The 24,106-nt window shown below is 42.2% G+C and overlaps 2 protein-coding genes across 2 annotated transcripts; one reads left to right on the top strand and one right to left on the bottom strand.

Annotated features, from left to right (window-relative positions):
• Positions 1-15,009: 15,009 nt before the first annotated feature.
• On the bottom strand, positions 15,010-16,116 carry LOC137260358 (putative per-hexamer repeat protein 5). Its single transcript, XM_067798030.1, has one exon. It carries the CDS (start codon positions 16,114-16,116, stop codon positions 15,010-15,012), a length of 1,107 nt encoding a protein of 368 aa, XP_067654131.1.
• Positions 16,117-19,293: 3,177 nt separating this feature from the next.
• On the top strand, positions 19,294-23,887 carry LOC137260356 (uncharacterized). The gene is made up of 4 exons (XM_067798029.1): positions 19,294-20,056; positions 22,466-22,537; positions 22,912-22,998; positions 23,487-23,887. Exons 1-4 carry the CDS (start codon positions 19,363-19,365, stop codon positions 23,885-23,887), a joined length of 1,254 nt encoding a protein of 417 aa, XP_067654130.1. The 5' UTR covers positions 19,294-19,362.
• The last annotated feature ends 219 nt before the right edge of the window (positions 23,888-24,106 follow it).

The following is a 24,106-nucleotide window of genomic DNA, read 5'->3' as shown; positions in this document are numbered from 1 at the left end:
GACTGTGGTTATATCATGAGCATGAGGAGAGTATGACTGTGGCTATATCATGAGCATGACGGGTGTGGGACTGTGGCTATATCATGAGCATGACGGGTGTATGACTGTGGCTATATCATGAGCATGACGGGTGTGTCACTGTGGCTATATCATGAGCATGACTGGTGTGTGACTGTGGCTATATCATGAGCATGACGGGTGTGTGACTGTGGCTATATCATGAGCATGACGGGTGTGTGACTGTGGCGCTATCATGAGCATCATGGGTGTGGGACTGTGGCTATATCATGAGCATGACGAGTGTGTCACTGTGGCTATATCATGAGCATGACGGGTGTGTGACTGTGGCTATATCATGAGCATGACGGGTGTATGACTGTGGCTATATCATGAGCATGACGGGTGTGTCACTGTGGCTATATCATGAGCATGACTGGTGTGTGACTGTGGCTATATCATGAGCATGACGGGTGTGTGACTGTGGCTATATCATGAGCATGACGGGTGTGTGACTGTGGCTATATCATGAGCATCACGGGTGTGGGACTGTGGCTATATCATGAGCATGACGAGTGTGTCACTGTGGCTATATCATGAGCATGACGGGTGTGTGACTGTGGCTATATCAGGAGCATGACGAGTGTGTCACTGTGGCTATATCATGAGCATGACGGGTGTGGGACTGTGGCTATATCATGAGCATGACGGGTGTATGACTGTGGCTATATCATGAGCATGACGGGTGTGTGACTGTGGCTATATCATGAGCAGACGAAAGTATGACTGTGGCTATATCATGAGCATGACGAGTGTGTCACTGTGGCTATATCATGAGCATGACTGGTGTGTGACTGTGGCTATATCATGATCATGACGGGTGTATGACTGTGGCTATATCATGAGCATGACGGGTGTGTGACTGTGGCTATATCATGAGCATGACGAGTGTATGACTGTGGCTATATCATGAGCATGACGGGTGTGTAAGTGTGGCTATATCATGAGCAGACGAAAGTATGACTGTGGCTATATCATGAGCATGAGGAGAGTATGACTGTGGTTATATCATGAGCATGACTGGTGTGGGACTGTGGCTATATCATGAGCATGACGGGTGTATGACTGTGGCTATATCATGAGCATGACGGGTGTGTCACTGTGGCTATATCATGAGCATGACGGGTGTGTGACTATGGCTATATCATGAGCAGACGAAAGTATGACTGTGGCTCTATCATGAGCATGAGGAGAGTATGACTCTGGCTATATCATGAGTATGAGAAGAGTATGACTGTGGTTCTGTCATGAGACTGACAAGAGTATGACTGCTGTGGCTCTATCATGAGCCCTGACAAGAGTATGATTTTCGTTCATGTTCAGATTATAACAGGAACCACAAAGCGTGAATATCTGTGAAATTGGTTGTACGGCGTTCAACAATATTCATTCACTAAGTATTCTGGACCAGGTTCCCTGTTTCATGTTGCAATATGTTATCTAGTGGATGTGTTGTGTGACGTGAGGGTGTACATATATAAGTACATTGAACGAGCTTACACTATTCCGTTTACGTTCACAACCAGCTTCGAAAAGAACTTCAGTGTAATCGATTCAGACACGGTGTGGGTGATGCGAGATGTTGGATCAGGTGCGCGTTGCCCGCAGATCTGTGTTTGAAGTACACCGTAGTGAGGTGCACCCCAGCTAAACAGGATGGACATTTAAGGTATCACAGTGGAACACTCTACACCGTATGAGTACAGATCCTTTCACGCTCACAACCAGCTCCCCGGAGAACTTCAGCGTAAGTGATGCAGGTGATGCAGGTAATGCAGGAGCAGGTGTGCGCTGGCCGCATATCCATGTGTGGTGTGCGCGGTAGTCACATGCATCCCAGCTACACAAGGGGAGGGGGCGGGGGGGCATCATGTAACGTCTCACTTTGGAACACTCTACAATGTCTGGCTCCTATACTTGACAACCAGATACTTACATGGCCTTAACACTGAGTAAGACACGTTGGCATGTGTGGTCACTAAACTTAAATACATTTTTCGCTCATAACTTGAGAAATTCGGTTTAATAATAGGGTTTATAGGGATAAAGCCAACACATAAGAACGATATCCTGTGAAATCATACGCGATAAATATGCAAACGGTCAGTGTTTAAAGCAAACACAGCGTCGGCCTTGTCCAGCGCAGATGAGGGCACAGTACTAGAAGTTGCTGCGTTTAAGATATGTCTCGTGTTTTGCATATAGCTGAAAACATTACTTACCTTCTCTTGTCTGTGTGTCGGTCATGCCAGACGAACTCATAGACTAGAGTAGATTTATTGCATCACTATTACCATCACTGTTATCATCCCTCTTCCACTGTTATCATCAACCTAATACTATCCTCGTCCTTGCATCACTGTCATCATCACTCACTGTTACTTGTCAATGTTACCGTCAGTGTTGTCATCCCTCTACCACTGTCATCATCTCTCACTGTTACTGATATTGTCGATGTTACCGTCAGTGTTGTCATCCTTGTGCCACTGTCATCATCTCTCACTGTTACTGATATTGTCAGTGGTACCGTCAGTGTTGTCATCCTTGTACCACTGTTACCACCCCTCCACCACTGTTATCATCCCTCCACCACTGTTATCATCTCTCACTGTTACTTATATTGTCAATGTTACCGTCAGTGTTGTCATCCTTGTACCACTGTTACCATCCCTCCACCACTGTTATCATCCCTCCACCACTGTTATTATCTCTCACTGTTACTTATATTGTCAATGTTACCGTCAGTGTTGTCATCCTTGTACCACTGTTACCATCCCTCCACCACTGTTGTCATCCCTCCACCACTGTTATCATCTCTCACTGTTACTTATATTGTCAATGTTACCGTCAGTGTTGTCATCCTTGTACCACTGTTACCATCCCTCCACCACTGTTATCATCTCTCTCTGTTACTTATATTGTCAATGTTACCGTCAGTGTTGTCATCCTTGTACCACTGTTATCATCCCTCCACCACTGTCATCATCCCTCCACCACTGTCATCATCACTCACTGTTACTGATATTGTCAGTGTTATCGTCAGTGTTATCATCCCTCCACCACTGTTATCATCCCAACACCACTGTTATTATCTCTCACTGTTACTAATGTTGTAAGTGTTGTCGTCAATGCATCACTGAGTATCAGTGATATATTTACTGATATCATCCCACTAGTATTGCCATGTTAAGCTTCATATTGAGGAGAGATGTGTTATAGCAAGGCTCATTGCTACACCCCAGCTCTCTACTGGTCCAAACAACAAGGATTTACAATCATGAGCATGCAAGCATTAAGATATAGAAAAGAGTTGTTTAAACAAGGCTATGAAGTACTGGGAACTGTCCGTAGTAAAGATCGTGAATTCACTGAAAGCACCAGAGCTACTTTGTTAGGATTGTCAAGGTTTTGATAAACTCTCTCCTGTCGATGCCGCCATTGCTGATCTAGGTCTCTGGAGCATGGTCGGATATACAGATAAATGACAACATACTACAGCTGCTTTTGTGTCTCTGTAACATCTCAAATTGTTAAACCATCCTCTGTGTATATCCATTACTCTTGTATTCTCATAACACTAACTTTGACAGTTTACTGCTGTTATCAACAGCTGAGATATATAACATACTTCATCATGCATTTCACAACTGGACACATTGCGGCAAAAACTGAGGATTGCAGTTAATGAAATAGGTTACCACGAGGCAGAGTATGGGAACATAAACTCAGTCAGAGCTGACCTTCCTCATATTCTACACCTCATGTGTTACACAGCACAGTGTTCTTATATCCAGAATTGAGAGAAGAATTGCAGTATGTAATAAGGATTGGACCAGGAAGCAAGTTATCAGAAGAATGTTCAAAAGATAGTGATTACCATCGCCATACCACAATAAACGGAAGGGTTTGTATTTTCTCATAGAGCGAGAGATACAGAGACAGAGCGACAAAGACACATTGAGAGACAGACAGAGATAGAGAGACAGACTGACACAGAAATAAAGACAGAGGGAGACAGATACAGACAGAGAGACAGACATCAAACACAGATAGACACACAGGGAGACAGTGACAGAGAGACAGTGACAGAGAGAGAGACACGGAAGTTACTGTTTTCAACTCTAATCGTGAAGCCGAGAGAAGCTGCCGAGAAGAAAAAAAACTGGTAATTATAACATTCCCGCATCCAATACACACATAAACTGTCGCAAATACCCAGTAAGGGCTGTAGTACAGATTCTCATTCATAATGATTGACATTTCGCTCTACAGAGCGAGGATCGGACGTTTTAAACACCCGAGCGGTATACGTACACGGCAGGTTGACCAGGTAAAGATCAGGAACACACCATATTCAGACAGCTCGGACATGCCCTATCGACTCACCATATGTGCTCTGCTGATATCAGTGCATCTTATTCTCTCATCCTTACTGATTAAATACTGTGAACAGTTTGATACCTTGCCTCTCATCTCACCCATGTTATCCACTGATCAATGTTTACATCTGTGTAAAAGTTGCGACATCACTTGTCTCAACATATTGTTTACATTTCGACCAATTCTACAGTGTGCTTCATCCTTCCCATCAACGATACATCTAGCAGGCGATGTAGAACTGAATCCAGGACCTCTGAGTCAAGAGTTAGAGGAAATGCAAACAATATTTTTAATCGTATTCAGGATTCAGAAGACAAGGTTTGTGGAGAGATCAACTCGGTTAAAGAGGACATAAAATCCCTCCAGTCTGATGTCAGTAAACTTATGACAGATATCAACAACACCAAAGAAGAACAGAATGGACTCAGGCTGGACATAGACACAATAATTGAGAGAGTGGAGAAAGCTGAAGACTACCTGTGTGAGCTAGGGACGACAACAGAAGGCAAGGAGCAGCGAAGTAGGAGAAACAACATGGTATTCCAGAATCTACAGGTAAAGAGACATACACTGACATCAAGGTTAAGGTTCTGGAAGTGCTCAACACGGCAAGGGAAGTGAAAGAATTACCACCACTAAGACCCAGGGACATAGAGAAGGTCCACAGAAAAAATACAAAGAAACCAGACTCAAACAGACCTGTTGTTGTGAAAATGCTTCATTGGGATGATAAATGGCATAGTGTTAAAATGAGGGATGTTCTGCAGGAAAGGGGTATTGGTATCGCCAGTGATCTCACTGTGGCACAGAGACAAGAACTTGCTAGGAAAAGACGTTTACACTCGGACAGGAGATTCTACTTCAATGGCAACAAACTGTTTGATGAGCCGAGACAGGCCGCACAAAGGGAAACACCCATGGCCAGAGCAAGTGAAAACGACTCCTCCCAAATTGCCAGCGATACCCTACAACCCCGACGACAACAGTAAACAACCTCTAGCCGACAGGACTAGGACTGCACCCAGCCGGTCTAGCAGAACATATAGATAGGGATTATTCCAGGCTGAGAACACTGATAGAAACTCCACAGAACACTACAGTGAAACAAGATGTTAATGGCTCCACTAGTCGTGACCTCCATCACCAACATGTTAGGTGTTATTTGATTCTTTGTTGTTAGCAAGAGAACTGAAAATGATATCAGGACCATTGCTGGGTTAAGCTCCATTCTATATTCAAACTCACACTCTGAGAGTCTGTCATCTAATCGACCACACACAAAGTCAGACACCTAACCTGCACACCCATTTCAGCTTTCAAAAGATGGAAGTCTGACAACTGGTAGTCCAGACCACAGACCTTGTGGAGGCCATGGTGGCAGATTTGGCTGACTTTGTTCGCTGGAGATTACATGTCTGACTCTGAGGGTTTAGGTTCGAATCCCAACAAGAGTTCTAAAATCAGTACTTTACTGAGGGACAGGTTTCTACTTGTTATGCCTTTGTTATAACTGTAACATAAACCAATGCCATTGTCATTTTCTTTGTTGGATCATGGGGTAGTTTCGTCAAACTGGGAATTCAAATTAGCAACACCAGGAAGACTGACATGAGCTCTTATTTTCACTCAATCGTTTTACAAACGTTACTTCTACAGGTTGAAAAGGGGAGAACACTGACTTTTTGTTTTTAGTGCCATCGTCTTGTGGAAGCATTGTTTTTTGTCTATGCACATGTGATCCAATAAATAAAATGATGTGTGGCTGTTAAGTCACTATAGGGATTTCCAGTTGTACTAACCTACATTCGTCTATTTTCAACTCACACGTGTACACAGTTGTGCATACTGTGTTTGATGGGAAGGCCTTTGAAACAAGGAATACCATATAGTTATCCCAGTCGAAATCTGTTTTGCTTTCATACAGTTTTGTAATTAATTGTTAGTGTTAACTGACCAGTCTGTACAATCCAGCTGTAGGTGATTTACCTTCACTTGGTCAGCCTAATGTCACCATGTCATTTTGCTACCGGGCAATGGAGTGGACTAGGGGTTAAAGCAGTCACTTGTCACGCTGAAGACTTTGGTTCGATTGTCCTCATGGGTTTAATGTGTGAAGTCCATTTCTGGTGTCCTCCATCGTGACATCGCTGACATATTGCTAAAAGCGGCGTAAAACCCAAGTCACTCACTTAGTCATGTTGCTACTGCCTGACAGGTGGAGTTTATCTAGCATCAATCTGAGTTCCCCAGCCAAGCACCTGCTGTTGATGTATCATTACTTTGTTCAACATGAATTTTGTATTTTATGCTCTAAGTTCAGGTATTTTCACATTAGACTGTATTCAATCCATTAATGTCATTTAAACAGAGATCGCATTTATTGATCTGCTAATTATAAGACACTTGAACAACAAATCCATAGTGTAAGTAATGATGTTCCTCAATAGGACATCATTTTGTTCTGATCTTTGTTCAGTGACTTTAGCTGCAGTTTGACATCAGAGTCCCAGTCCCTAGATAGCCCCTGATGGTATGGGGTAGAGTTTGGCCATGAATGATTTGTTATAGCAAGGGCAGAATCCTGGATGGACAGACGTATCTGTATTTGACTTCTGTCTATGGTGATATATGCTATAACTACCCCTCCAGACCCTTGTGAAAATCCGACCTCTTTCTACAGAATGTTCTTATTGGTCCACATTTGGCTCATCTGCAGTTGTATTGTGTGCTGAAGTCACTACTTTTAATCAACAAATCAATCTCCAGTCTGACTGCGAGGCAACAGGTGGGATGCAGTGGCCACACCATCATTTGACCGTTCTCACACTGATTCAGAGCTTACTCAAAGTGTATACCCCAGGTTGATTTGATTGCTGTAGGTCACCACGGTTGACAACTGTGAATATTCAAGAGAGACATTATGTACACAGGTTAAGTATTGCCAAGAGAACAAAGCATGTCTGGTTGATAGTACCACTGTGTTCCATAGGCCTGCCAGTGAAATGTATCATTTATTTTTAAAAATAAAAAGAGAAAAGCTTATTTTATGTATCATTTCACAAGTGTCAAGATACAGGTGTTGGCTACCACAGTGCTTTTTACCCAGACATGTTTCTTCAGTATAGAGATCAGATGCAACTGAGACCTTTCCTCTCCCTCACTGTCAGGGCCACGTTGTTTTTCTCAGGGGATACATACAGTAGTTAGGGTTGAACTATTTCAAGCAATGTGCTCTTTTAACTTGGAACTTGAACTAAAGCAGCTATGCACATTCTCAGCAGGGGTGAAAACAATGGTTCCTTCTTACTGGGTGGAAATGTGTAGTCCTTGATGGGGAAAATGTCATTACTGGTATACCTCATGCAAAGGTTGTCCTATCTTTTTGTGTTAAGTCTGTAGATAAGGGGGTGTTATGATTCATATACCACATACAAAGATTGTCCCTACTCTTGTGTTAAGTCCTTTGAGAAGGGTCGTTATCACTCGTATTCCGCATGAGAAGGTTGTCCCAATTGATATTTATGTGCTTGATCATATTTATTTTGTTATGTTGAGTTATTTCAACAAACGTTGATGTATCCCATGATCTGACTAATTCATTTGCAGTTAGAGATTTTTAGCACATTTGCGAACCACTTAACATTTGATTGTAGATTGCCATTGTTAGTGCTTTGATTGTGTTTGTTAACAATAATAAGTCGAGGCATTGTTTTATCCATTCTGTTCATTTCTAGTAGTGGCATCGGTTGTTCACCTTATTAGTCCTGGATGCGAATGAACTTTTCTGATGAAAACTGTAAAGACAGAAAAAAAAAACAATACATGGTTGTCTGATTTCACACGAGTTACCTGTTTATTTTTTTCTGGAGAGAAATATGATCATGTCAGTGCAGAGACAGACACCAACTCATTAGACTGACAGTTTCGGGATCTCTTGTGGTGACATGTTGTCTGCTGTCATCCATGCATCTAAAAGCCAGACCCCCGATTTGATCTTCATGAACCCATTCTTGTCTAAACCCATGCAGGTCCTCGTAGAATTGATCATCAGTAGCCTACACTTGTCTAAACCCTTGAAGGTCCTGGTAGTGTTGATATTAATCCATGGTTGTCTACACCCATGCAGGTCCGGGTAGCAGTGATATTCAGTAACCCATGCATGTCTAAACCCATGAAGGTCCTGGTAGTATTGATATTAATCCATTTTTGTCTACACCCATGAAGGTCCGGGTAGCATTTTATCTTAAGTAACCCATGCTTGTCTACACCCATGGGGGTCCGGGTAGCATTTTATCATAAGTAACCCGTGCTTGTCGTAAGGGACAACTAACAGGATCGCGTGGTCAGACTGACTGACTTGGTTGACAAATATCATGGTATCCCAATAACGTAGGTCGATGACCTTGCTGTTCATCACTGGATTGTATGGTCCAGACCCGAATACATTCAGACCGTCGCGTATCTTTGGAATGTTGCTGATTGTGGGGTAAAGTCAAACTTACTTCAAAAGTCATCTCAGAAAGCACTGGTCAAGCGAGGCTGGATTTTTGCAGGCATGTTCCTACACATGATAACACACGATATGTTTTAGAGAAATGAGAGTCATATAGTCCGTTTGAACGGACTGTAGTTACTGTTAACGGCAGGAATATTGAAAATCCTCTGACTGTTTATATGAACAGATCATGTAATCTGTCATTTTCAACATCATTTGTGCTAAGAAACGGAAGACCTAAATATATCTTCTGGATTATTGCCATGTTTTTCTTTTCTTCTTCTCACTGAAACAGTGCAGAACAATTTTGGGGCTACCTCACACAGTCTTCTTTCAGAAAATGAATGTGTTGTAAGGAGGACTGCTGAATATATGCATTTATGTGTTAAAGTACTGCCGGGAATAGAAAACAACAACTCTATTAGGCTGTTACTCTGTATCTCTCAAATTTCCACAACTGCACATAAGATATGTCGAAATAATTCAGTTCGGGCAACTGGGCATTCAGTCGGATACGTAAGAGGATATCCAGAAAATAATGTTTACTCGTAAATCGGGCAAAACAGAGAAAGAAAATATGACTACCTGCTGAAAACAACAGATCAGACTATAGATGGCAGTCTGGCAGGCATGACGACGAAAACTCGACTCACCTGGCATGAAATGCACGAGCTGCCAGCTGGCGCAAGGTTTCCTCTCAAAGATATTTTGTATTTTTTCATTTGTGTTGAATATGTCTAATTAGCATATGAGATTAGCATATTGCGTGTCTTTACTTCGTGAAGTTTTTGTTACGATATGTAAAAGAGTAGATGGCCAATGAAAGTCGGGTGAAACTAAATGTACACCCTCCTTTTCTCAATAATGTGCACCCAACCTTTCTCAAAAAGCTGTATCCGCCCCTGTCCAACTATCTTCTGCTTCATCCGTCCTGGTTGAATTTTCAGACGACCCCTGCTGTCGGTTTCATTTTATGGTTATATTGACACTTCAGTGGCAGGTACATCCTTAATAGTTTCGACATGAAAGTTATTATTTTTTACGGCAACTATGCTTTAAATGGACATTTAAAAAGTGCTCTTTGTAATACAATATCATCGCACACTAATTTGCAGAAATCCATGGTCTGTTCCAAATAGTCGCTTTGGACTTAGAACAAATCCGCATTGCTCATTCAGTAATCTCTCCCTTTCTAACGTTTCCCATCTCTACCACTGGAACTGGTAGTTAGGCAGAACGTATTTTCACAGACATTTCACACTTTCGCATATAACTGCATAAATTGTAGAGATAAACGTGAAAAAAAACTGTTTTTTTCTCCTATTTCCGACAGTACTTTAGTGAGGGAGGATGGGTGGACGTGTAAGGCAGTTTTGAGCTCTATTTCATTTTAGTCTTTCACAATATTCCTGTCTTCCCTCAAACTGCATACTCAAATTAAACATCTGACAGCTGATGATATTGAAATTTGACATGTTTGTACTTGTCAGTGGGAAGGTCAAAAGTCTTCAAGAGATTGGGTGTCACAGAGAGGCCAGAATCCTTCGATACTACGTTCAAATCTATTCACACGCTTTATAATTTTCACCAAAGTGGTATTCTTGAAATCAACATCCATTCAGACATATGATGACTTGCTGCACAGTAAATGGAGTACAGTGGACAGTGGTGGAAAACTTATTGTGTGACTGCGTTAGTGTCTTTAGTTTCACGTCGCTTTTAGCAATATTTCAGCAGTAAAACAGAAGGGACACAGAGATGGGCCTCACACATTGTGCTTATTGTCCTCGGCGTGAGAGGCAATCGCTTTAACCACTATAGACTACTGCGTGTCATCGAGAAAGATGGCGGAGAGGTGCATTCCTTAGTGCTTACCACTGTCGTAACACAATGCACCTAGATCTAATGCTGCTCCAAACTGTGGTAAACCAAACACTCTTTAGAACGTTACTGACTAACACAGATTACTCGATTGTGAAGAAACACAGAAAATGGTCATGTTTAATGTTCTTTGTCAATGACTCATATTCAGGGTCGGTGAGGTAGTTTTGTGATTAACGGGTTCGCTCTTTACGCTAAAGACTCGGGTTCGCTTCTCCACATGGGTGCCTTGTATGGAATCCATTTCCGGTATCGGAGATGGCGGCGGTGGACCAGATTGCTGGAATATTGCTGAAAGGGGCGCGAAACTAAACTCACTCACTCCATTGAGTTTCTTCACGTCTCATATAATTCAGCTTTGGAAGATTTAAAAACTGTCTTTAGCGTCTCGAATCATTCACCATACCCATAATAATAGCAATCAGAGTTCTCTTCTGAAAGAAGAGTCGATTGTACGATATCAAATCATGGGTATGTAATGATCAATGATTAGCCGTTATGACAGAGGTGTCAAAAAGATGAGTGTATTTTGCACCAACAGTGAAAAACGTTGAAAACACATGCAAAGACAGGATAATCATTCATTCAAAACACACACAAGAACTTACGACAAAAAACAGAATAGAGAATGATCCTTTTGTCCTCTGCTCTCCTAACCTCGTTTGAGTGAGTTTAGCTCTCAGCAATATTCCAGTTTTATGACGACTGTAAATATTCGAGTTTGGACCAGACAATCCTGTGATCAACAGCATGAGCTTAGATGTATGCAATACTGGGATACGATGACGTGTGTGAACCAAGTCAGTGAATCGGACGAACCGATCGCGTTATTTGCCTTTTACTCTTGTAAATGTTATTGTTGCTGTATGCTTCTTTTTCTTTAAGTAAGCATCGTGAACATTGTGACAGATTTTATGAGACGGGCATGTGCGTCATAAGATGTATACGACAGTCTCTAGACATTTCACTGTTGTGTAACTAAAGTCATTACAATAGTGTCGTGTGACAACATATTACAATACTACCGTGTAACTAAAGGCCTTACAATCATATCGTGTGACAACATATTACAATACTACCGTGTAACTAAAGTCATTACAATCCTATCGTGTGTCTAAAGACATTATAGTGCTATTACAGTCACAATGCCAGATATTTGTGAAACTGTGTATATCTGTCTTGGTTGATATCCTCTCTGAAAACATGGCCGTCTTACAGTCACAGTCAAATGTTGGCATGGTAACCACTTTATGAAATTATGTTTATTATCTAGACAATTTTAGAACAGTTTCTCGTGTATCTCTTTCGGCTGGTGACTCGGGTGTGGAGAATGTAGTCTGTATCCTCGATGGCACCGATGTGTGGGGAAGCCTCGAGTAGCCTTGAGTAGATGCCAGAAGACATAATGACAAGACCACTCTCTGCCATAAAGAGATGACGAAGATTCCTCGTGCTGTGATGATCTACCACTCGTCTCATACAGACAGACAGGTGCGTGAATGTTACATCACATCGGCAATAATACAGCCATTGGTCGATGAGAACAAGAGTAATATGCTGGCATTAAAAGACAATAAAACAACATGTTTAGTATCAATAACGTAAGACTACCTTTCTACTTAGTCTTATCTGAGTATCATTACCACATTAAGTGAGGAAATAGTGTAGAGTTTGTTTACTCTGTTATCGACATGAGCAACACGGAATGTCTGTTATATGTGAGTGAGTGAGTTGAGTTTTCCGAACCTGAGGCGGCAGTGAACAATTTGACAAACACGAGTGCCATAATTAAGGTCAATGCAAGTCTTATTTTCGGTTTTTGTAATTAAGTATTTAAGTTGTGTGAGACTATATGACGATTTGGAATTTGTAAAGCGTTGTGATATGTAATCACAGACGGATGGTCCATTTAGGTATTGCGATGCCCGTGTATAAGAGGCAGTTTCATTGTAAATTCCTAGCATATCAGAGTTATTTCTTAAGTTATAGTTTGTAGGTCCGGAGGCGAAGTTTGGGATGAGGTCACAAAAATATTTTGGGAGTTAGTGAACATCTTGAAGAAAAAACTGCTGTAGCTGGACACTCGTGCTGGCGATTTGTGACATCAGGGACGTTTGCATGCATTGATGGCAAAGGCAACGTCTGGGATTACTTACTGAATATAAAATATAAGAGAACCCAAAGTCCTTTTACCGGTAGATTTACAAGAACGTAGGATTAATGGCTTTGTTTACATCTTGCGGTTTTCCTGGACAATTATCAGGTCGAACATGCTCACTGGAATGTTGCAGGTTCCACGTGAGCAATGCCAGCTTCTATGATATTTATAAGCTGGGTCACTGTCACCTGTACGAACTGAACTAACAGTTTTCGCGTATGATGCCTCGGTATATATAGTTGGAGGATAGTGAAGACTTTTGATTTGCGATTTACTTATTTCCAGGCATAGTGTATGGTTCACTGGCGTCTTCTAACACTGTCTCCAGTTATATGAACCTGACAATCTAATGTAAATTATGTGATGGGTAAATAATGTGATGTACAGTCATCTACCAGTCGGTGTAACGTATTACGTCCAGAAAAGTTTCTGATGAGCGTCAAGATGAGGCTCCTTCATTATCTCTTGCAGTAAGCCCCCTATCTCATGTGGTGGACAGTCATCTACCGGTCGGTGTAATGTATTAAGTCCAGAAAAGTTTCTGATGAGCGTCAAGATGAGCCTCCTTCATTATCTCTTGCAGTAAGCCACCTGTCTAATGTGATGAATTCCTATTCCCGTTCCCTGGACCCATTCATCATCACAGGAAGTGACGTCACCTGCCTAATGTCATGGATACCCTAGAGCCGTTTGTCATGACAGGAAGTGACGTCACCTGTGTAATCTGATGGACACCTGTACAACTGTAATATTGCTGAGTGCGACGTTGAACACAAAACAAACCAACAAACAATCATGCTAATTTTCTGGCACAGATTCTCTGATGCTTAAGACATGGGCCCAGTTCTTCAAAACGCCATTTTAAATAGCACACCGTTAAACACAAGCATTAAACAAGCTGACGAATGATTCCCATGATTCCCTGTCAAAATGGCATTGCTAAAACATGTTCCTCAGATGATCACCTGAATAACCACTGATTCTAAGAAAAGAAAATGAAAAGAGAGAAAAAAACAGCACAGAAGAATAAGAAGCGAGTGTGATTGAGACCATGTTTTATGAAAATGCTGACATTCTTGGCCAGAAATCCATCACTGAGGTAACAAAACAAAGGGACGATGGTGAACACCTCGTTGTCACCATGGAGCTAGATCTTGAACTAATGGTAACGTTACGTAAAGTTAACATAGTCCTATCACTTGGTGAGGTTAACGGAGCTTTGGGGAACAGGTGTTCGCTCTTCTGACGTTAACACAATATTAAGGTTAACGGAACTGTGGGGAACTGGTGTTCGATCTCCTGACGTTAACACAATATTAAGGTTAACGGAGCTTTGGGTTTTTGAACAACAGGACCCTGGCAATTAACATGAAACCCAAATCTTCACGTGGACACAACGCTTTATCTCACTGTATGTAAAGATAAGGGACAAGTGCTATAGGCAGTTGTAATTCGTACGGCACTCACAAGTATCAAAAACTACTTGACTGTAAGACAGAAGAGTGTCACTTGATATACCGTGTCTTACTTCTAGCTGTTGGGCTGGAGGAATGTCAAGGCTGTACCAGAACAGGATGGACATGCATGCTGAGAGAATGCATGATGACTGATCTTCGTATACTGCAGGGGAGATGTTTCGAGATTGTGTGTCAAACGCAACAGTGCCAGACATGGACCAAATCCAAATACCTAAATATGACGAAGGTATGAACCAACGTTGATGTAGCCGTCTTCACCTACCCATAAAACACCAGCGTTGTATCATGGAATCATCAACTATGTACAGTACACTGCGTCACCTGAGTCAGATGGGCAGCAAGCTTCTTTATTCTCCTTCAACCACCTAGCGGTGGTACAAGAGTAGAAAATATCGGTTTGCATAGAAAATGACGAGATGGGGCATAGTTAGTGTTGAAACAGCAATAGTATAGAATGAAATGCGAGAGCTTTTCAATTCTGCAGTTTTCTTTGTACACATTAGTTGCTTGAAGGCAGCCAAATTTTTCCATTTGAGGTATCGTGAAGCAATATACTTTAGTCAAATATTGATGAAGTAACTACATCGCAGTAAATAATGAAGTTCATCGGCTATTCCTGGGGAGTCGCATAACTTACATGTTTTATGTTCTCTTGTTATACCCTCCAAGCGGCCGGTCTCAGTGGGTGTTCTACTTTCTCTTGTTATACCCTCGCAGCAGCCGGTCTCAGTGGGTGTTCTACTTTCTCTTGTTATACCCTCCCAGCGGCCGGTCTCAGTGGGTGTTCTACTTTCTCTTGTTACACTCTCCCAGCAGCCGGTCTCAGTGGGTGTTCTACTTTGTCTTGTTATACCCTCCCAGCAGCCGGTCTCAGTGGGTGTTCTACTTTCTCTTGTTATACCCTCCCAGCAGCCGGTCTCAGTGGGTGTTCTACTTTCTCTTGTTATACCCTCCCAGCGGCCGGTCTCAGTGGGTGTTCTACTTTCTCTTGTTATACCATCCCAGCGGCCGGTCTCAGTGGGTGTTCTACTTTCTCTTGTTATACCCTCCCAGCGGCCGGTCTCAGTGGGTGTTCTACTTTCTCTTGTTACACCCTCCCAGCAGCCGGTCTCAGTGGGTGTTCTACTTTCTCTTGTTATACCCCCCCAGCGGCCGGTCTCAGTGGGTGTTCTACTTTCTCTTGTTATACCCTCCCAGCAGCCGGTCTCAGTGGGTGTTCTACTTTCTCTTGTTATACCCTCCCAGCAGCCGGTCTCAGTGGGTGTTCTACTTTCTCTTGTTATACCCTCCCAGCGGCCGGTCTCAGTGGGTGTTCTACTTTCTCTTGTTATACCCTCCCAGCAGCCGGTCTCAGTGGGTGTTCTACTTTCTCTTGTTATACCCTCCCAGCGGCCGGTCTCAGTGGGTGTTCTACTTTCTCTTGTTATACCCTCCCAGCGGCCGGTCTCAGTGGGTGTTCTACTTTCTCTTGTTATACCATCCCAGCGGCCGGTCTCAGTGGGTGTTCTACTTTGTCTTGTTATACCCTCCCAGCAGCCGGTCTCAGTGGGTGTTCTACTTTCTCTTGTTATACCCTCCCAGCAGCCGGTCTCAGTGGGTGTTCTACTTTCTCTTGTTATACCCTCCCAGCAGCCGGTCTCAGTGGGTGTTCTACTTTCTCTCGTCATACCCTCCCAACGGCCGATCTGAATGGGTAGAAGGTGGTTAGTTGTTCTGAATTTCAGAATTGGCGTATAAACATTGGTTGGGAGAGAACGTTCACATGTTAGAGAGTGTCCTATAATAAAGACCTTTGGAGCTGTTATTCATTAAAGACTACAAGCTCTGAGTAAATTGATCTCTTAAAACTAGTTCTACCTTTAAGGCCATCCATTGAGTGTTAACACATTCTGTGCGTCTGAAAATATTATCACGACCTACATGATTTAAGGACGGTACATTCGACAAAACCACCTATCTTGATAGCCATAGTGCTTTTTCGTTATGTAACAAAGGCTGTAAAGTGTGAGATAATTTAGCCAATCGATTGCCAAATTCTCTTCACTGTTGACGTGTTCAAATGAAAAGGTAATCCAAAATATTGCAATTTTTATTCACAAAGCTATGCTATCCAGACAATTCTTCTATAAATGATATGTATATGGAGTGCGCCCTACAAATGATATAAAGATATGTGTGATATCGAGAAGTGAGTGATTTAGCATGATACTATATTACATTTGCTAAAATGTCATGTATATGATTTGATATGCCATTATATATGATGTACAAGCTGATCTTTGACATATGATATATAGGATATGACGTGAGACGATGATATGATGTATTATGATATGGTATGATACTATTTCCGATGTGAGAACATATATGATACGACATGACATGACATGGTACCATCTGATATCATATGATCTAATATGACGTGATATAGCATTATATGGTATGATATGACTCCATGATATTATACTACTTTATATCATGAGTAGTATGATGTGTGTTTTATACTATAGGCCTGAGGCCTTTCAGTATTGAAATAAATAAACTGTTGATAATTTAGCGCTTAATATTTTAGGTACTGCAAGGATGTGCCAATATTTAATCAGTCGCTTTACCACCTTAATTCTCAGAGGACATCTTCCCGTTTCTCCGTATACCATGTATGTTGGGGTAGATACTTTAAGATTACAGATGATTTTCATAAACTTCAGGTGAACGTTTTCGATAATTTTGAGTGATTCATATCCGCAGATTTCACACCCATAGCAGAGAATGGGAACAACCATTACATCAAAAGCCCAGATTAAACAGGCTATTCGGAGGTTAATATTTCTGGCCTTTCTAAAGAGACAAAACATAGCCTCAGTTGACTAACAAGTACTGCGTCATCTGCGTATAAGAGAATTAAAAGGTGTAAAACAGTATTCACACCTAGATTCTCGATATAGACACCATCACAATTATCATTAGAAATGTATACTTCAACCTGTGGCCCATCTCTGAAATCAAAACGTTGTATGTATTTACTAGATGAACCAGTACAGGTGTGGTGTCCTCCAGCACAGACTGTCTGTCGGAGGATCTTGTGATGCCACCAGTGCAGACTTCCACAAGTCTAAATGGTAAAAATTAATCGAATAAATGATCATTTCTAAAGAAGAATACAGTAAATGACAGACTGTGGTCCGTGTACTGTCCATTTGTCCGGGCGTACTTCTACGGAGGATAGACAGACTGTGGTCCGTGTACTGTCCATTTGTCCGGGCGTACCTGTACGAAGGATAGATAGGCTGTGGTCCGTGTACTGTCAGTTTATCTGGGCGTACTTCTACAGAGGATAGACAGACTGTGGTCCGTGTACTGTCAATTTATCTGGGCGTATCTCTATGAAGGATAGACAGACTGTGGTCCGTGTACTGTCAATTTATCTGGGCGTACCTCTACGAAGGATAGAATTAATAGACATAGAAGGGCTAGGATTCAGCACAGCCTTGGAGCAAGACTGGCGTCGGTGTAGAACAGCCGGTCTATACTGTATGGACTTACAATATACTAAGCGCTAACATTGTGACCGTGGTCATTTGATCACTGTCTACAACAAAGCAAACTGCCTGTAGATTGCTAGGTAGATTTATGCTTAAGCGCTGACATTGTGACCGTGGTCATTAGATCACTGTTTCCAACAAAGGAAGCCAACTGTAGGTCACTTGAAGGAACAGCCCAAACGAGATCCCATTTATTATTGGTTGGGCAGAGCAGTTTCAAAGTCACAATGGTGAGACCACATGACGTGCTTAGTTCTGCTGTTGGTCCTAGAGTCCTAGAAACCATAACAAGTCAAAACGCCAAGAGCAATCACACATCAAAGGACTCTGACAGACCTAAATTGCTTATGCCCAAGTAACACTCAAGCATCGCCCACTTGCAAAAACCGAAAACAACACACAGTACAACACACCTTACACAGAACACAGTCTCACACAACCAGTACAGTCTCACATAACACAAGTCTCACATAACCCACACAGTAAACAGTCTCACATCCTTCTTACATCACACAGTAGGTATCACACACCACACACGATACACAGTATCACATCCTCCTTACATCACACAGTGGGTATCACACACTACACACGATACACAGTCTCACATCTTTCTTACACTACACAGTAGGGATCGCACACCACACACAGTACACAGTCTCACACAACCATACAACCCACAGTCCGAACGGGATGTTGGTAGTCTTACATTTTCAACACAGGACACAGTAGTTCTCACAGAACTTGAGCACGTTATGGGTAACCACAACTTCGGGTTACTGACACGATTTCTGAAGAACAGAGATTCGCTTAGACGTCCATGACCGGGGCACTCAAGTCTTGAGACGTCCTGTCGGCACTGTACACACGATGACGTCGTACAGCACGATCGTATTTGGGGTGCGTTCATAATGGCAAGGATGGTTTCACAATAACTGATCGAACTGCGCCTCATGCTGTCCAAGACAGGACCACGTGTTAATATTCGGTATAGAGTGACAATACACAGAACAATGGTGGGATTACATTACATCTCAATATTCGCAGTTAGGTATCTGCCATGTAGGCTGTTGATGCCACGTGTACGCACACTACTGGTGGGTGTTTCCCCAAGCTGGCATTCTGCCAAACACGTGAGTCGGGCTATATTAAAGCCCTGCACCCTGCACCGGCAGTCATCTTCCTAGCTGCGCTATACAGTTCTCTTGTACGATGGAGGTATCAACAATTATTCTCTTCAGTCTCCTGATGCGTGGTGTGAGAGCCATAGATACTGGTGACAGTTTGGCAGCCTTGGCTACACGGGTGCGTCTGGTGGAAGGAGAGATCCACTCGTGGAAGCTAACTGCTGTTAATTCTGAGATAAAACTAATGAACAGGTTTGAGGTACTGGAGTCGTCCCTGAAAGAAGAACTGGCTGGAAGATTCCTTCCTCCCCTGATTAAGCCTCTCGTCCAAATGGCAATTAAAGACATCTTGAACGGAGACTATATCGGCAACATTATCAGCGGACATGTTCTTGAAGAAGTACAAACTCTAAAAAGCAGTGGACAACAGACAAAGACACAACTGAAAGCCGTATTACAACGGTTGAGACGTGTTGAACGGGATAGAGACGCTTATAGAAAGAGTCTTCGAAAACAACGCCGCAGACTCACCAAAGACATACGTGCATTACAGGTACAGTTAAATCACACTGTTGCTGACTTGGGTGATGCGAGGAGGATGAACTCCGACACAAAGAGAAAACTTATTGGTGTTACTGAGGACTTTATTGCGCTGAATACAAGTAGTGTGATGATGAGAAACGAAGTTGAATCGTGCATGGATGGCCTGAAGCAAATCCGACTGAAGTTACCCACAGACATTCAGAGTTTAACCACTCAACTAAACCAGACCAAAGAAGATCTGATGGATACAGAGGGCATAATCAGCGGTCTAACAGAGGACTTGATGACACTGAATACAAGTTGTGGGATGGGGAAAGAGGTTAAACCAAGTGGTAGAAATGAAAGCTCGCTGACAACATCGTCTTTGTCGGAGATGTCAGTCACGACTACAGCAGGTGAGACTTTCAACGGAGATTTGACGCTTAATTAACATTCTGTTTTGATATTCCCACCGTAAGATATGATACTAACGTCGTTACTTTGTATGGATTGAGCCAGTAATTTAAAGTCTAAACAAAAGCATCGTTTATTATGAACATTATTCAGCGTTCACAGGACATGTTAACATATTGTTAATTGGGCATGTTAACACAGCGTTCACAGGACATATTAACATATTGTTAATTGGGCATGTTAACACGGGGTTCACAGGACATGTTAACATATTGTTAATTGGGCATGTTAACACGGGGTTCACAGGACAGGTGAAAGTATTGTTTATTGGGCATGTTAACACGGGGTTCACAGGACAGGTGAAAGTATTGTTAATTGGGCATGTTTACACGGGGTTCACAGGACAGGTGAAAGTATTGTTAATTGGGCATGTTAACATGGAGTTTACGGAACAGGTCGACGTACTGTTAATTGGCCATGTTAACATAGGGTTCATAGGACAAGTCAACTTACGCGTATTGTTTATTGATCACTTTAACATGGGGTTTACGTAACATTTGTCGCATCTTGTGCCCTTTATCCACATAAACACTTGTGGGGGAGTGCGTACATTAACCCATGTACAAATCCAGTAGTGAGGTTTCATGTCAGGGGCACCCTCTGCATATGAGGTCTTATGATATCCACAAGCATCGAAAGGGGGCATTCATCTATATTTTTCGCAAACAAATGTTAGAAGTTTCTATACAAACAATCGGTGAATTAGGGGTGTAGCGGATAAGTTTATGCAATTGCTGTCCATATCATGGTAACACGAAATATGTTGTAATATGGTGTTTTCATGTCATAAACCGTACGAAAAAGTTGGGTCAGATAGAAATATGTTCACACAAGGACTGTGTATTGGCAAGTTGTATTGCAATATCTTGCGATATCGGTACATATATTGCGGTACTTTTTACAATGTATTGCGCCATTGAGTGTTTGACAGTTAGTGTCACTGATTGTGCATGTCAATCCTGTTTTCGTTTTTATACAGACCATTACAGTATCCAGTTTTGTTATTAAATAACAAAGGAAAACATCTGTTGTGAATAAAAATATGTTTATGTTTTAATTGTAGCCATAAAAATTATCACAAAAACTTCAGTTATGTTCTTTATCCAATATAACGGTTCTCAGACAAACTACTGCATTACGTGTCGTTATTAAAAGCGTGCAGCCCTAGCTCATTCGAACTTGTTGATCAGTCAAGCAGTCGAGCGCCAAACGTTGCCATGCTCCTAACCTGACACGTCACAATGACGTCATAGCTGGCAGCTTTGCGGTCGTGGTGTCGCCAGTCAAGACATTTCACAACAAACAGTGAGATGTGTCGTTCATGTTAGGACGTTACTGGTGGGTAAGTTGTCAGTTTCCGATTTTAAACTGATTTAGGAAGCTAGATGAAATAGTATAAATGTATACTGTACGGCTGCTGTAGAACAGCGTCAGAATTGTGGGATCTAAGCACTATTTGCTTCACGAAATGTTTACGTACAGCTGTCACTGAAGATTTTGTGAGATTATTTGAAATCTGTCCAGTCGAGTAGCGGATGTGTACATGTTTCATTGTGCATATCGTTCTCAGTCAATGGACACGAGCAAAAGTATCAGCTTAATGTTTACATGGAAGGGCAAACAGGTTTTATGTTATTTCTAACATTGAAACAGACGAAATGTTAATCTCTCGGACAGCCGATATTTTGGTCTTTACCACCACGTTTTGTACCCTTATTGTTTATCAACATTGCGTAGGTACACCTACAAAATACCAGCTACCTAGCACCCCTATCGTTTAGTGTCACATCTCCCGAGCCCAACGCTTGCCCTTATCATTACCCTAACCCTAGGGTTCGGGTAACTCAATCAAATAAAAAAACCTAGGGTTCGGTTAGGGTTAGGATTAGAGTTGATTACCGAAGGTAGGGACCCGTAAAGTATAGGTGTCCCCGTGAATAATCGTGTATGCTTATATATTCGCTCCTAAGCCAGCCCGAGCCCTGGGGGCGAACAGATTCTCTAATTAGACCGTTCATGTTATTCAGTTAAAGCATTTCAAGAAAAAGGAGCATCTCAGCTCTTAACGTACAGTCATTGCACAGCTTATAACATTTTTACATTCAAATTATAAAAATGTACGGAGCGTTTTCTTTTTTTTTACGCTGTCTTGATAAACAGGTATCTCAATCAAATCAAACCACATATTTATATTTTTAATGCCTCTGTTATAACAGATCCCGTATTTGTCCAGAATGTATTCATGCATAATACTGAAAGGAACACATTTGTGGAAAGCGAAAACTGGGGCCAGATATTATAATGCTTAAATACTATGTATAGTTGTCTGAATACGATATTCTCCGTTTCAGCCTCGACTGACCCGAGCCCGAGCAACACAGTTCCACCAGCGAAAGTGACGATACAACACTCTGATGTACATGGTAGGTGGGAAATCCCAACAAGCAGAGAGCTTAGTTCTTAATTCTCCCTGCATTTGGCAGACTTATGCATATATAACTGGATATTGTCATTTGAGGGTTAAATTCGACGTTCGGGCCGGGTATCAATCACAGGATTTCAAACAGTAAAAGCCAAATATATTCAGTGTAACTTTTTCACGCGGTCTCCACAAAGAATTGTCTCGATCAAATTGAACGAAATATATTTTTGGCTTCTTCCACACGATGTGTATTTTGATTTAATTATGCACGGTACTGAAAGGCACAACATATGTGGAAAGGCGAAACCTTTGGCCAGTAGTAGAAATGCCTATGTGCTATGAGTAGTTTTCTGAACCTCATATTCCCTGTTTCAGCCTCCACGACTGACGCAAGTGAGGATCTGACACTGAGCAGCACCGTTTCACCAGCGCCAGAGACGACACAAGACTCTGATGCACACGGTAGGTGGAAACCCAACAGGCAGGAAGCTCAGTGATGTCGATCAACGTTCATGTTGTCAACCACAGGATTTCATGAACAAGAGTTCTGCAAGAATACTGCAGAGTGTGGCGTTTTACAATAAACAAAACACTGTTACATAAATCAACTTCATATCATGTTACGCCTAATACCAAACAACAGTTGTACCGACATTATCAACTTGTAAAGTTCAACACACATTAACAAAGTCCAGCCGAATACAACCTTACACCCGTAGATTCAATAAGGGGTGGAGTGCCATATTTAGACGGGCTATGTTTGTACATGTGACAACGCTACAACTTCTGGTTCTAACACAAAGTTGTGTATTAAACACGCCATCGTTAATTCCAGAAACCATATGTTGTTTAAATATTGTAGCAATGTCCGAGTCACGTATCAACTTGATGACAACATTGTAGATGTGAGACAAAGATGTCTGGTGTACATTGTTTACTTTGTGTCGCAGCGACTCCATCACCAGCAGCAGGCCGCGACCTCTACGACGCCAGCAAGGACGGCGACCTGGAGAGAGTGAAGCGGATCCTGTCAGCGGGTCACGTTGACATCAACTATAGAGGAGGGTTGAGCAGGACACCGGTGATGGTGGCAGCATGGCGGGGACACAGGGACGTGGTGGAGTTCCTGGTGGGAAGAGGGGCTGATGTGTCACTGGTGGACGGGGACGGTGACAACATCCTTCACTACGCCTGTTATAATGGAGACCTGGAGACGGTGAAGCTGATCCTGGACCTGGACGTGGTTGACGTCAACGCCAGGAACAACAACGGGTGGACAGCGGCCGACATAGCGAGACGCAGGAGACATCAGCGACTGTTGGTTCTCCTGGTGTCACGTGGTGCACACTGACGTCGGTGTTAGTGTAGACAGAGACGGAGCACATGTCGTTACTGACACCGACGTGGTGTGTGCCGTTCACGTAGTCGTGTGTCACAATTCAGGTGATTTCCTTTTTTCTTTCTGAATATAAATAAACGTTGTTGAATGTGTTTTCAGACATTTTGTCATGTTTTGTGTTTGGAATCTCGCAGGATCAGGTAAGACAATTGTCAAGGTGAGTGATTGTAC

Source organism: Haliotis asinina, chromosome 13 (assembly GCF_037392515.1).
Source record: "Haliotis asinina isolate JCU_RB_2024 chromosome 13, JCU_Hal_asi_v2, whole genome shotgun sequence".
NCBI classification, from domain to species: domain Eukaryota; kingdom Metazoa; phylum Mollusca; class Gastropoda; order Lepetellida; family Haliotidae; genus Haliotis; species Haliotis asinina.
Note: the sequence above shows the minus strand (reverse complement) of the source record. Positions and strands in the feature narration are given on the sequence as shown.